The sequence below is a fragment of the Salvelinus namaycush genome, chromosome 26 (genome assembly GCF_016432855.1).
Source record: "Salvelinus namaycush isolate Seneca chromosome 26, SaNama_1.0, whole genome shotgun sequence".
Classification (NCBI taxonomy): Eukaryota; Metazoa; Chordata; class Actinopteri; order Salmoniformes; family Salmonidae; genus Salvelinus; species Salvelinus namaycush.
The window spans coordinates 29175548-29191667 of record NC_052332.1 but is presented as its reverse complement, the minus strand read 5'-3'; the positions used below and the strand labels follow the sequence as shown (position 1 = coordinate 29191667).

Genomic DNA, 16120 nt, shown 5'->3' with positions numbered 1-16120 from the left:
GATTTAAGTCAAAACTGTAACTTGGCCACTTGGAACATCCACTGTCTACAGTGTAGATTTGGCCTTGTGTTGTAGGTTATTGTCCTGCTACAGTGTAGATTTGGCCTTGTGTTGTAGGTTATTGTCCTGCTACAGTGTAGATTTGGCCTTGTGTTGTAGGTTATTGTCCTGCTACAGTGTAGATTTGGCCTTGTGTTGTTGGTTATTGTCCTGCTGAAAGGTGCATTCCTGTGTTTGGTGTAAAGCTCCATCCCATTTATTTTTATCCTGAAACTCCCGTCTTTGCCAACTTCAAGCATACCCATACCATGATGCAGCCACCACCATGCTTGAAAATAAGGAGGCAGTTACTTAGTGATGTGTTGGATTTGTCTCAAGCATAAGGCTTTGCATTTAGGCCAAAAAGGTTATTCCTTTTATTTTTATTCTTCACATTTCATTGTGGAGTAACTGAAATGTTGATCCATCCTCAGTTTTCTCCCTTCACAGCCATTTAACTGGAGCTGTTTTGAAAGCACCAATGGTGACATCTCTTAGCAGTTTCCTTCCTGTCTTGTAGCTCAGTTCAGAAGAACGACTGTCTTTGTGTGTGTGGTTTAATACATCATCCACAGCATAATAAACTTGACCATGCTTAAAGATAGATTAAATATCTGATTTGGTATTGTTACCCATCTACCAATCACTGCCCTTCTCTGAGGCTTTTGAAATGCCTCCTAGTCTTTGTAGTTCAATGTATGTATTGGGGACAGAGGAAGAGGCAGTCATTTAAAAAAAATCATGTCAACCCCTATTATTTCACACAGGATGAGTCCATGTAACTTGTGATTTGTTAAGCTGCGTTTGACTCCTGAACTAATTTAGGTTTCTCTAAACAAAAGGGTTGAATACTTTTGCAACAACTATGTTGTTATTATATGTTAACATTTGTAGAATTCTTTTCACTTTGGTATTCTGTGATGCTCAATGACAAATCACAACTAAATCCATTTCAATCCCACTTTGTCAAGCAACAAAATGTGAATAAATCCAAGGGGGTGAATACATTGACTTATGCAAGAAGTCAAATATGCATAATTATACTAAATGTTTACATGTTGGAGAAGGGGGTTTATTTAACTAAAAAAGTCAGAATGATTTGAATTGAGGATTGGTTGTCAGTAATAAACCAACTACATTCCCATTTGCTTCACATTTTGTTTATTACAAAGTTATTATAAATGAAGGCTATGAAGTTCATACAGTATACCAGTACATAAATACACCATGTCTTGGTATAAACATTTGGTTTCCAGGTGTTTTCATATTCAAGGTTTTGTTGTCTCATGATATAAAATACTGATGGTATCATAGCTCTCAGAGGTGACACCCTATGATATCACAGAACTGTGTCCTACTAAAACAGCATCATGAGCCCTGTCTGAGTGCCCACATTGAGGATAACACAAAAAAGTGTGAAACTCCAGTTTAGCAGATACAATTCTGAGTATAGCATGCTAAGGTATACTGTATATACCAGTTCATTTCACATAATGGTTTGCCCATCCAATGTTGGTATTCTTTCCATCATTTGGTCTGACCGGAGTATATCCAGGAGATGCATATAGTCTTGTGGTCAGTCTGCAGGCGGCCGGGTGAGGAAACGCATCAGGCTCTCATAGCTGAGGAAGGTGATGGCGTTGACAGGGAAGGCCCTCAGACTGTTCAGGAGGAGCCCCTTAAAGAACACTCTCACCCCCTCCTCCTTCAGACTCACACTCATGCAGTGCAGGACCCCCTGGTACACCCGGCCCCCAGCACCGGACATCTGCAGCCGCGCTTTCACCACATCCATGGGCGTGGCAAAGGCCCACGTCACCACGCCTGCCACCCCACCCGCCATCAATACTGCAAATGTGCCTGCAGATTCAAACCAAATAATTACCTGAAAATCTATGTAGTTGCACTAGCACTCAAACCATCAGCAATAAACGGTCAAATCTAGACACTTGCTCTCTCTCTTCTCACAGACTAGCATGGCCTTTGAACTGTTAATGACACACACACACTCCAAGTCGTCTCTATTGCAGTGACGTATAACAGTTTATCATATCTCAAAATGCCTGGAGATGAGAGTAACATCTCAGGAACCACATTCATATAATATAGCAATCTTTTCATATGTGCAGCGCAATTGCAAAAAAAGATGGCCTGGAACACAACCTCACTCTCCAACTGACCTGGCCGTTTGCCTTCTTCAGTCAGAAACCTGCAGGTGATTTCGTAAGGCAAGAAGTAGATTCCATAGCAGGGTACATCTCTCAGGGTAAGAGCCAACCCCCCTCGAAACAATCCCCTTGGCCCCTCCTCCCTCAGGATGACAGTCACACAGTGAATGGGACCTCGATACCCGTCACCACCGACCCCAGCCCAGCCCTTGGTCTGGGACTGCAAGCGTACCTTCACCAGGTCAACAGGTGCAGTAACCACCACCTGGTAGCAAAGACAAGCATGGTGTTAAAAAGTACACACAACAATGCCATATTTCAGGGCCATTTAAAGCACGTTCCATATTACCTGTGCCAGACCTGAGAAACAGCCAGCTGCGAAGACTGCTGATGCCGAGGCAGGGTTGCCTTGGATTCGGTCATTCCGTTGGGACTGGGTGAGGCAGTCTAAAGCATTGCTATAGGAACCAAAGACCACAGCATTGGTGATGCCAGTAGTCAGGACAGGAAATGTCATGCCCTTGAAGAACCCAGGGATCTGATCCAACAAATACAAAAATAGTATAGTTAAGGAATTACTGATGGTACAACAATGTTGCGAAAATATAAAACACTCATCGACAAATCCCACTGGGCACAAACTGGTTGAATCAACGTTGTTTCAACATAATTTGTCAACGTATTGTGACGTGAAATCTACGAGGAAAATACATTAGATTTGAAAAAAAGTAATCAACTGTTGTTTTTTGGGTAAGATTTCAACTACAGGATTATGTCATCACGATAACCAAATTTCAACATAGACAAACCTTGAATAAAATATGTTGAATTTGTACTTTTAAAAGAACTTCAGATCTTCAACGATAAAATCTATCAGAAAAAAAAAACTATAGGCTGGGCAGCACCTCCTGGAGAATTGATCTATCAGAAGCTACCCTTTGGTATCCCATCCAGGGTTTTAAGTCTCTCTTCCTATGGCCATAAGGGTACAATACTTTTTCTTTGTGGAGGGTTTCAGAGTAGTGATTTTGATCTGATTATGTTATTTGAAATGTTGTTTTATCTTTTGACCAGTAGTAGTATTTTTTATACATTACTCTCATGGAGAATTATGTGTTAAAAATGGGGCGAAGGTGGGTTTATAAAAAACTGTCATAAGGTTATTTTGAAACTCCCAGTATTTTGGCTTAAGTAATGTTTAGTAATCTAGCAAAGTTTTATTTTCCTTTCGGTAGTCAGCTGTTGCTGTATGCAGTGTAAGAAATTTAACACAACAAGGCTGTGAAATTGATATAATAGTATTATTATATTTTGTTGTTGAATAAGGTTTTAAAGTTAGCAAGAATAAGTTTAATAATGGTAGACTTATGTTAAGTATTTAGGACATATTCTAAGCCAACAGGACAGGGATATATGACATCTGTGGTGATCCAGGATCATTGAGAGTATCGACATAAGCTTTATCAACTAGGTAATAATCTTAGAGATTACTACCATAGACATGTTGATTTTTCTAAAAATCCATGAGTGCAGACAGGGAGACAGTGAGACATTTAGACAATATTTGTAAACAGAACCCATATTTGATACTGACTGTTATAAGAAAGAGCGACAGACAGATGGAAGGAAGGGCAGACGGAGAAGCCCTCTCCGCACTGCTGAGACCTTGATGGTTTGGGAGTAGCAGTAGGAGAGAAGATAGAAGTGACACAGAATGGATAGATAACAGTTACTGAGTGGAGACCAGCATAATTAAACATAAACAGGATTAGATGGCAGAGTATAAGGCTCTCCCGAGAAATGGGGGACAGAAATAATATCGTGACAGACAGAAAAGACAATAAGAATAAAAGGGGAAGAGAATTTGGTTCGCTTAGCTTTAGGATATTCATTAGTGGAAAGACTTTCTGCTCCATTTGTTTTAAAAATATGACAAGTTAGGAGGGCAGGCCGGTATTTTAGTTTTTATTTGAAGTGTATGTTTAGTAAATTCGCTAGGAAGAGATATGATGATTTTGTTGAAAGTAGTTGTTACCCTAACTAAAAGAGGAATGAAAGCTTAGTTGGTTTCAGGAACTAAGGTGTTAGACACTGAACCATTGCCCAGAAATTATTCTGCACAACAGGCCGAAATAGTAGCATTGACTAGAGCCTGCGAAATAAGAAAGGAGAGAAAGGATACTATTTACACAGACAGCACAAATGCATTTAAAACCATACTAAGCAGCACAGATAAATCTTAAAGAAGATAAGACACTTGACAGAATATTGTTACAGGATAGCCAAGAACGAACGCCCCAGGGAGAATTGGACATGTGGAAAATGAAAGGGGCAATCCTACAAGATAATGTCAGACATAAGAATAATTTACTAATCTTACCTAAGTCCTTGTTTAGATATGCAGCAATATTGACACATTGGCAGAGCCATGTGCCAACAGGGAGGAAGGATGGTAGAGACCGAATACAAACAGTGTAGCTATTCCCTCCGAATAGTGCACACATTAGTCTATTTCAAATGGCTGTGGCGAAACTGACAGCGTGAACCACTGCTTTTAACCAGGGCAAGGTGACCGGAAACATGACCGAATACAAACAGTGTAGCTATTCCCTCCGCAAGCCAATCAAACAAGCTAAGCGTCAGTATAGAGACAAAGTAGAGTCGCAATTCAACGGCTCAGACACAAGAGGTATGTGGCAGGGTCTACAGTCAATCAAGGATTACAAAAAGAAAACCAGCCCCGTCGCGAACCAGGATGTCTTGCTCCCAGACAGACTAAACAACTTCTTTGCTCGCTTTGAGGACAATACAGTGCCACTGACACGGCCCGCTACCAAAACCTGTGGACTCTCCTTCACTGCAGCCGACGTGAGTAAAACATTTAAACGTGTTAACCCTCGCAAGGCTGCAGGCCCAGATGGCATCCCCAGCCGCGTCCTCAGAGCATGCGCAGACCAACTGGCTGGTGTGTTTACGGGCATATTCAATCAATCCTTATCCCAGTCTGCTGTTCCCACATGCTTCAAGAGGGCCACCATTGTTTCTGTTCCCAAGAAAGCTAAGGTAACTGAGCTAAACGACTACTGCCCCGTAGCACTCACTTCCGTCATCATGAAGTGCTTTGAGAGACTAGTCAAGGACCATATCACCTCCACCCTACCTGACACCCTAGACCCACTCCAATTTGCTTACCGCCCCAATAGGTCCACAGACGACGCAATCGCAACCACACTGCACACTGCCCTAACCCATCTGGACAAGAGGAATACCTATGTGAGAATGCTGTTCATCGACTACAGCTCAGCATTTAACACCATAGTACCCTCCAAACTCGTCATCAAGCTCGAGACCCTGGGTCTCGACCCCGCCCTGTGCGTTTACCACCTGACGGGCCGCCCCCAGGTGGTGAGGGTAGGTAACAACATCTCCACCCCGCTGATCCTCAACACTGGGGCCCCACAAGGGTGCGTTCTGAGCCTTCTCCTGTACTCCCTGTTCACCCACAACTGCGTGGCCATGCACACCTCCAACTCAATCATCAAGTTTGCAGACGACACTACAGTGGTAGGCTTGATTACCAAAAACGATGAGACGGCCTACAGGGAGGAGGTGAGGGCCCTCGGAGTGTGGTGTCAGGAAAATAACCTCACACTCAACGTCAACAAAACAAAGGAGATGATCGTGGACTTCAGGAAACAGCAGAGGGAGCACCCCCCTTTCCACATCGACGGGACAGCAGTGGAGAGGGTAGTAAGTTTTAAGTTCCTCGGCGTGCACATCACGGATAAACTGAATTGGTCCACCCACACAGACAGCGTGGTGAAGAAGCCGCAGTAGCGCCTCTTCAACCTTAGGAGGCTGAAGAAATTCGACTTGTCACCAAAAGCACTCACAAACTTTTACAGATGCACAATCGAGAGCATCCTGTCGGGCTGTATCACCGCCTGGTACGGCAACTGCTCTGCCCACAACCGTAAGGCTCTCCAGAGGGTAGTGAGGTCTGCACAACATATCACCGGGGGCAAACTACCTGCCCTCCAGGACACCTACACCACCCGATGTCACAGGAAGGCCATAAAGATCATCAAGGACAACAACCACCCGAGCCACTGCCTGTTCACCCCGCTATCATCCAGAAGGCGAGGTCAGTACAGGTGCATGAAAGCAGGGACCGAGACACTGAAAAACAGCTTCTATCTCAAGGCCATCAGACTGTTAAACAGCCACCACTAACATTGAGTGGCTGCTGCCAACATACTGACTCATCTCCAGCCACTTTAATAATGGAAAAATTTGATGTAAAAAATGTATCACTAGCCACTTTAAACAATGCCACTTAATATAATGTTTACATACCCTACATTACTCATCTCATATGTATATACTGTACTCTATACCATCTACTGCATCTTGCCATCTTTATGTAATACATGTATCACTAGCCACTTTAAACAATGCCACTTTTATATGTTTACATACCCTACATTACTCATCTCATATGTATATACTGTACTCTATACCATCTACTGCATCTTGCCTATGCCGTTCTGTACCATCACTCATTCATATATTTATATGTACATATTCTTCATCCCTTTACACTTGTGTGTATAAGGTAGTTGTTGTGAAATTGTTAGGTTAGATTACTCGTTGGTTATTACTGCATTGTCGGAACTAGAAGCACAAGCATTTCGCTACACTCGCATTAACATCTGCTAACCATGTGTATGTGACAAATAAAATTTGATTTGATTTGGCCTAGGGATAACTACTTTAAAATAAATAAATACAAATTTGTAGAATATCCATTCCAACATTTGGAAATGGACTTCATTGAACTATTCCGAAGTGAGGGGAAGAAGGGGTGTTTAACAATAATAGATAAGTATAGCAAATGGGTAGAAGTGTTCCCAACTTACTTGGCGGACACGATTATGGTAGCTAAAATATTAGGTCAAGATATAATCCCTAGAGTTGGTTTACCAGGATCTATTTCTTTAAATAATGGATGACATTTTAGCTAATCAGGTAGAACAAATAGAATGCCAGAGTTAGGGACCAGAGCAAGTAGACATAGAAGTTGAAGATATACTAGCAGAACACATGAGAAGACTGTTTGTTATCCAAACCCGTATGTCCAAGATTTTGTGTCCAACAGGTGAATTACAGGAGAAGGTGATTCACTCAATCCAACCAGGAGACTGGGGGTGGATCCAGTCCCTGAGGAGAAAAGACTGGAAGCAGCCCCGTTGGGAAGGCCCATACCAGGTTCTGTTAAACCACCGCCTTTGCCATTAGAATAGCTGAGAGAGTCACTTGGGTCCACGTTACCCACTGCAAAAGGGTATGTACACATACAAGCACTGCTGCTTACACAGAGAGTTAGGAGAAGAACCGAGTATCAACAGGGTCCGGGGGTCACCTCCTTAACGAAGATTCCCTATCCCGACCGTTCATCACTGTGTGTGCTCCTAGAGGTGTGAGTATGGGGTGGTGCCTAGCAGATCGACTAAGGGCAGGAGAGGGTTGGCGGTTTTTGGGAAGAGTAGGGACTCTGAGCTGCATCATAGTCTTGGTAACCTTTCTGATACATCCAGATCCACCACCTTCTGGTACTAATTATATGACGCCGTTGTCATTGATAAGAAGTAAAAGATAAACTATATAATACACTGATGAGTGACTTACAGAATAAGGAGTCACAGAAGATCAAGATATAGGATTTAAGGTAAACATTAAACAATTCCCTAGGAAAGCAAATAACTTTACAGGGATTGGGTTGGCCAGATTGAAGTACTCGGCCAACCCACCTCGGTTCACTTTAACTCCTGATGAGTACCAGTGTTGTAGATACAAGAATGGCACTGAGAACTTAGATGATTTTAATGGCTGAAAGGTAATCGTTAATGTGACTGACTTAGGTTTGGAAGTACAGGAGAAAATTCTTAACCTAACAGCACCTATAACTGATGTAGGGTGGGCTCGTACCAGCAAAGGACGCATACGACAGAAACTACCACAAAGGGTGGTTAGGAACTTGCGCCCCGGGGTTATTGGTCCAACCAGTTCGAGTTAGTCATCAGAGGCCAGTTATAGGAGGCTAAAGTAGGCACAGAAGGAGTTTTGACCAGGATGGTCTAGATCACAGGTGTCAAACTCATTCCACGGGGGGCCGAGTGTCTGCGGGTTTTCGCTCCTCCCTTGTACTTGATTGATGAATTAACATCACTAATTAGTTAGGAACTCCCCACACCTGGTTGTCTAGGGCTTTATTGAAAGGAAAAACCAAAAACCTGCAGACACTAGGCCCTCCGTGGAATGAGTTTGACACCCCTGGTCTAGATGGATGCTATTGGCATCCTCAGGGAAGTTACAGATTAATACAAAGCTATGAATCAAATAGGTGAAGACTTTACCACTACGTTCTTTTAGTAGTTGACAATAAATAAAAATGTGGATTGGATTAATTACATCTATTACAATTAACAGAGATTCATGAATGAAACCGGGGTTGCAGTAAAGGGGTTCTCTGACCAATTATCCGCCACCTCCCTCATGACCTGGTAAAATAGACTGACACTCGATATGTTATTGGTAGAAAAGGGCGGGGTATGTAGAATGATTGGGGTTCATTGCTGTACGCTTATTTTTTAATAACACAGCTCCAGACGGATCAGTGACCATGGCAGGTTTGACCACATTAGCTCATGAGTTAGCAGAGAACTCTGGGGTGGATACTTTCCTGACAGGGTGGTTCGATAGCATGTTTGGGAAATGGAAAAATATTGTAAGTACTGTATTGTGGGTTGCTTTCACCTGTATGAGTGTGTTGGTGTTGTGTGGATGCTGTTTGGTCCCATGTGTAAGAGGTTTGATCACCAGAACTCTAGAGAGATCGATGATGCAACAGATGGTGAGATATGGACCGATTCCGAGCTCCGACCAGTGGGATGACGAATACAGGCCTCCAGGCCTAGGAGATGGCTCCGTTTCTTTTAACCACAAGGAGCCAATGTTAGATGAGACTATCTTCAATGTTTAGACAGACTGTTCCTTTAATGAAGATTGTAATAAAAATCCTAAAAAGAAGAGTTATAATTGGATATAGGCCTAGAGCAGTCGATGATGAGTATCTGATGTAAATACATGTATTGGTTTTGTTTGGTTTTGTTTGATTTTTTGATTCCATATGACGGTGGATGTATCAGTGTGTATTATTTAGTCATTAAGGGTGGATTGATAAGGGAATTATATGCTTAATGGTAATGATTAAAATATTCCACCCTGAAACCATATAATTGTATGAAATTTATAAGAATCATAAATCTATAATCTGAGGGTGTGTGTAGTTTTAGTCAGAATTAGAACAAGGACCTTTTGCTCCTTTTTAGTATGTAAGCAGGGTGCAAGTGGGAAACAAATGATAAGAGGAGCTATCGACAGACAATTTGTACTACTGTGTTCTTTACAGGACATTCTGTCTCCACCCGTGGAGGGGAGAAACTGTTAGGCTTGCAGAAGATTATGAAACATGTTGCAGATTAAAGAAACAATGTATCTGTGTAGTGGAAAAACACAGACTGTCTGAGCAAGGTGTAGCTTAAGATTTGAACTTGTTTGTGTGTGTGTTATAAAGACTGTGTTTGTATTATGGACTTCAGAATGTTCTCGTGAATAAACTGTACTGACCTTTTGCATAAGCTGAGTCTTTGCCTAATTATTATTAAACCCATGGCCTTACAAACCTCGGGGATTGGTCAAAGCTATTGATTGTTAGTTATTATCATTGTGATTGAAAATTCTCGTGACATTTGTTTAACACTTTTTTGGTTACTACATGATTCCATAGGTGTTATTTCATAGTTATGATGTCTTCACTATTATTCTACAATGTAGAAAATAGTAAAAAATTGAGAAAAACCCTTGAATGAGTAGGTGTGTCCAAACTTTTGACTGGTACTGTAATTCGGTGGAGACCCGAGGAACCTCAAGAGTTAACCAATACTTTTTTTTTTTACTTCAACAATGGAGATATGTAATCTTACATAGCTTTTAAACAAGCTCATAAGTATGTTTTTATACGTTAAATCCTTGTCAATCCAAATGCCCAGATATTTAAAGCGGGAACCCGATCAATGAGAGAACCATTCAATGAATAAATACACTGAGTGTACAAAACATTAAGAGGTTGGGGTAATTACATATATAACAAACAGATAAATATAAAAAATTTGTGTTTGGTTGTCAACACAAGCATATATCAACATTTGAAGGAGATGTATATTCTGCTTGGATAGTTCCATCTGTGCCACTGACTTTAATTCAAGTTTGTTTTCAAATTGATACTTGATATGTTGGATTCACGTCTCTATCTCAACCAAAAATCTAGTTAAAGAATAGGACTAAATCAAATCAAACTTTATTTAAAGTGCATTTCAAGTTTGTTTTGATTTAGTCCTATTCTTTAAATTAGATTTTTGGTTGAGATGGAGACATATATCCAACATGTTGATTATTAATTCATAAACAAACTGGAATTAAAGCCAGACAGTGGCACGGATGGAACTATCCAAGCAGAAGATAAATCACCTTCAAATGTTGATATTTGGTTGCGTTGACAACCAATGAGCTTAACACCTTGATAAGCTAATTTCATGACAACGGCTCACCACTCATCGTACTGGGCGACTTTAACCTCCCGACAAGGACTTCAATAAATGTATTTCCACCTCTTTCTTTCCACTCCTTTCCTCGTGACCTCACCCTTTCCCAGTCACCTCCTACTCACAAGGCAGAAAATATGCTTGACCTCATCTTTACTAGAGGCTGTTTGCCTACTGATCTCACTACAACCCCCCTCCAGGTCTCTGATAACTACTTTGTTTTCTTTTCTCTCCATATCTCCTTCAACCCTAACCACTCAGCCCCTACCCAGATGGTCATGCGCCACTGCAATCTTTGCTCTCTCTCTCCCGGTACTCTCTCCTCTTCTATCCTATCCTCTCTTCCATCTGCTAAATCCTTCTCCCACATGTCTCCTGACTGCCTCTTCGACCCTCCTCTCCTCCCTTTCCGCATCCTTTGACTCTCACTGTCCCCTTACCTCCCAGCCGGCCTGACCTTCCCCTCCCGCTCCGTGGCTGGGTGACTCACTGCATTCTAACAGAACAGGGCTGCGGGCAGCTAAGTGGAAATGGAGGAAAATAAACTTCTGGAGGACCTATCATCCTTCCACACTCTCCTCTGTAACTTCTCCTCCTCTGTATCCGTTGCTAAAGCCTCTTTCTATCACTCTAAATGTCCCTATAAATGTCAAGCTTCTGCCGCCAACCCTGGGAAACCTTTCTCCACTTTTTCCTCCCTCCTTAATCCTCCACCTCCTCCCCCTTTCCTCTCTGTGGACGACTTTGTCAACCACTTTGAAAAAAGGTTGACAACATCCGCTCCTCACTCTACTAAGTCCACTAGTCCCACTCACACAGAACTACCCTACGCCTTGAGCTCTTTCTCACCTCTCTCCAGATGAAATCCTGTGACTAGTGATGTCCAGCCGCCCAACAACCTGCCCACCTTCTGATACACAGGTGGCGACACACATTTCTGTGTGCCTGGCAGACATCTCAGCTTGGATGTCAGCCCACCACCTCACGCTCAAATTCAACAAAACTGAGCTACTCTTCCTCCAGGGGAAGATCTGCCCGCTCCAAGACCTCTCCATCACTGTTAACAACTCTACGGTGTCCCCCTCCCAGAGTGCAAAGAAGCTTGGCGTGACACTGGACTACAACCTGTCGTTCTCTGCAAACATCAAACCAGTGACTCGCTCCTACAGGTTCATGCTCTACAACATCTGTAGAGTCCGACCGTTCCTCACACAGGAAGCGGCGCAGGTCCTATTCCAGGCAGTTGTCATCTCCCGTCTAGACTCCTGCAACTCTCTGTTGGCTGGGCTCTACACTTGTGCCATCAAACCCCTGCAACTTATCCATCAAACCCCTGCAACTTATCCAGAATGCTGCAGCCCGCCTGGTGTTCAACCAATATTCTCCCATGTCACTCCTCCGCACACTTCACTGGCTTCCAGTCGAAGCCCTGGTGCTTGCCTACGGAGCAGCAAGGGGAACTGCACTTCCTTACCTTCAGGCTATGCTCAAACCCTACATCACAAACCAAGCACTCCTTTCCTCCACCTTGGTTCTCTTGGCCCTCCCACCCCTACGGGAGGACAGCTCCTGGTCAGCCCAGTCAAAGCTCTTCTCTGCCCTGGCACCCCAATGGTGGAACAAATTTCTCCCTAAAGTCAGGACAGCGGAGTCCCTTCCTATTTTGGGGAAAACATCTGAAACCCTACCTCTTTGAAGAGTATCTTAAATAACTCTCACGGCGCCCCGACTTTTTTTTAAAGGCACTTCTCTTTTCCCACTAGCACTGACTTTGATGATAAATATTTGTTGAGGGAAAATGTACTTGATACGATTGTGATGTTGTTGTCTTACCTAGCTTTCTTAAGATGAATGCACTAATTGTAAGTTGCTCTTGATAAGAGCCTCTGCTTGTCACGCCCTGACCGTAGAGAGCTTTTTATGTCTCTATTTTGGTTTGGTCAGGGTGTGATTTGGGTGGGCATTCTATGTTCTTTTTTCTATGATTTGTATTTCTGTGTGTTTGGCTGGGTGTGGTTCTCAATCAGAGGCAGCTGTCTATCGTTGCTCTGATTGAGAACCATACTTAGGTTACCTTTTCCCACCTGTCTGTGTGGGTAGTTGTCTATGTGTAGTTGCATGTCAGCACTCTGTTATTATAGCTTCACGTTCGTTTTGTTGTTTTTGTTAGTTTGTTTAAGTGTTCTTCGTTTTATTAAAGAAGAATGTATTCACATTACGCTGCGCCTTGGTCTCCTCACTACGACGAACGTGACACTGCTAAATAACTAAAATGTAAACATTTTAAATGTAACCAAATACATTTCAATATTTGAAATACAATAAATAGCCTATTAACTTGTTAACAAATTATATGTTGGATTTACGTCTCCAACTCAACCAAAAATAAAAGTTAAAGATTGGGCATAAGCCAGTTGCACAGATGGAACTATCCAAGCAGTAGATCTCCTTTAAATGTTCATATCTGGTTGTGTTGTCAAGCAAATACAATTTAATATTACTTTTGTAATGCAGTAAATAGCCTACGTTAAGGCTATCTTACAAACTAATGTAACATTTTACCTCAAAATGAGTAACATATCCATGGCCACATTTTGAGGTTACTGTAACTATACATGTATTTTTATGTAATAATTTACAGTGTGGATGTTCAAGATAACATGCATAGGTCGTCACAGGTCTGTGGAGATCTTCACCTTTGTGTAATAATCTGTGCAGAATCTCGAACGGCATAGATCACCTGCACTATGTACTTTTAATGTAATCTCAACAGCAATTCAGGTCATTTGGTTCTGCTATTAGATGAAGCACAGCGATAACACATTAACACATTAAATATATTGTATAAATAAACCAAAAATCCTGACATTGTATTCCCACTTGAACTTTGCTGTGCATGGTTGAAAGCGCAGTGATAGACATTTGAGTGAAAACTAAACCAAAAAGAAGACGTTGTTTTTTCATTGGAATTTGGTTGTGCTTTTAGATGGTTGAAAGACTAGTAATAACACATTGGAAATTCATCTAACTTTTGGCTGTCTTTTTGAGTGGGTGAATATAGGTTGTAATCTCATTGTTCGTCTCAACCAAATATCACCCAATTATCGACATTGAAATTACGTGCTATGCACAGTGGGATGAGTCATATAATACCAAAGTATTCAAAACCTTACCCCTTCACGAGTGTATGTCCTAGCCACACAGTCAAAAATCCCCTTGTATTTAACCTGGGTCTGCAGACGCACCTACATATGGAGTATAATATACATATTATGTGACTTGTCAACAAGTTTAGATTCCTTGGTCTAAATTAGTGGATATAATCATCAAGTTTGAGTGAGTCCAATACTTGTACCTTCACTGTGTCCATTGGATGACCAAAAGCCAACCCTACTGCTCCTAGAACATATTAATTTACGCCTAGTCAAATTCACAATCCATATTCATGTCCAAAAATGTTTTTATACACAAAGATCTATGTTACCCCTATACATTACCTGAGATGCATCCTGCTATGAATTCCACAAACGGCATGGTAGGCTTGCTCAGTTGCTTGCTCACACTAAAACAGATAAATTACAGTACAACTATCAGTCCCAGGTTAATCAAGGTAGTTGGGTTTACAATCTCTCACCTTGTAACCATCTAGTCAGAATTCAGCATTTGTTTTATGATGATACATGAATAGCCCTTACAGTTTAGGGGAAAATATAAAATTATTAATAATTTTCTCTGATGACATTACCCAGTGGGCACAGACGTCAATTCAATGTATCAATGTTGGATCAACATAATTTAATTGAAATGACGTGTAAACAACGTTGATTCAACCAGTGTGTGCCCAGTGGGTAGACTCATTGAACTTTAATACAGATTTCACAGCACATGGTTCTGGATCTCAAAGAGTGATCTTTGAGCTTGAGAGTGCAATCATTGCAGTCTTGTGCATGTCAATATGTTTTTTTTATTGTTTTTATGGGGGCTGGGGGTGGGGACTAACAGACAACAATATGCCTTTACTGCTACTTACAGCTATTTTCGCTCACATACAGTACACTGCAATCTTAATTCCAAACCTCAGAAACTAACAAACTAACCCATCATCCACAAACTAACCCATCTTTCCCAGTACATTACCATTTTACTGTTTCCTTTGACAATACATCCTTCTATTTTACTGTGATGTCTAACGAGGTTCTTGAACCTCTATATTTGTACCGTTTCAACCTAGATTGCCCTAAGAATAAATACTTTACAGAAGAGTATATTCATATTTCCCATTGGTTGATCTTGGTTTTTCAGATCTCTTAACAGTAGGCCTACTGTTTGTAGGTCCATCTGAACACAGACATTATCACTTACCTGTCTTCAAAAGCAAGCCACCGCAAGTACAGTACCAAAAAACAAAATCTATTGATTCTGTTTCCTCGGCGCAGAGTCTGCACAGGGTTGACTGTTCAATGTCAAGATATCTATTGGAGTCCCATTCTAAATCATTGATCGAAAATATAGGTCGCTAAAGCATATAGCATTGCTTATATGGCTTGTAAATGGCTAGTGATATGCTGCTATTCAACCTGTGCAGAATTAATAAACGCACCCATCAGTCTGGAGCAGTAAACCAGTTAATAATATACAAAATGAATTGGGGCGAACATCCACCTTGCTTTTTGCGCTTAAAAGAATGAAAGCAAATATTTTGAAGAGTGAGTTCGACTAAAAAAATTGGTTGGTGACCTAGATCAGAGGAAGATTTACCTGGTTTGAGCGTTACCTCATCGTAGAATACACACCAACACAAGTTATATCGGAGCATTATACTTTCTTGATCGACCCGCACTATTGTATGACTGTAATGAAACAGGCAGGGAGCAGGTCTCGAACCCTCGACCTTCTAGCCCGAATTCCGGCGCGCTATCGACTGTGCCGCAAAAGCATGCTCGAGCGGCAGAGTCGATTTCCGCGGTTATAAACCCAGGGTCGTTACAGTACTATATCTCAAGGCTAATCGTCTTTGATTCATTTTTCTAGGGTAAAAATGTGAACTGTCCGCTATAAATATATATATTTTAAAGTGCAGTCCATGCAACGGACGACGCAACGCAGAGTGCCTGAATAAAGCCCTTAGTCGTGGTATATTGGCCATATACCACAACCCCAGAGGTGCCTTATTGCTATTACAAACTGTTTAGCCACGTAATTAGAAGAGTAAAAGGAACGTTCTGTCATACTCGTGGTATATGGTCTATT

At 41.7% G+C, this 16120-nt stretch overlaps 1 protein-coding gene across 1 annotated transcript; it reads right to left on the bottom strand.

Moving 5' to 3' along the window:
• Window positions 1-345: 345 nt before the first annotated feature.
• Window positions 346-14404, bottom strand: LOC120021043 (solute carrier family 25 member 45). Its single transcript, XM_038964693.1, has 6 exons — window positions 14368-14404; window positions 14226-14269; window positions 14044-14115; window positions 2557-2745; window positions 2220-2472; window positions 346-1899 (listed from the first exon to the last, which is right to left on the bottom strand). Exons 1-6 carry the CDS (start codon window positions 14402-14404, stop codon window positions 1616-1618), a joined length of 879 nt encoding a protein of 292 aa, XP_038820621.1. The 3' UTR covers window positions 346-1615.
• Between the last annotated feature and the right edge of the window lie 1716 nt (window positions 14405-16120).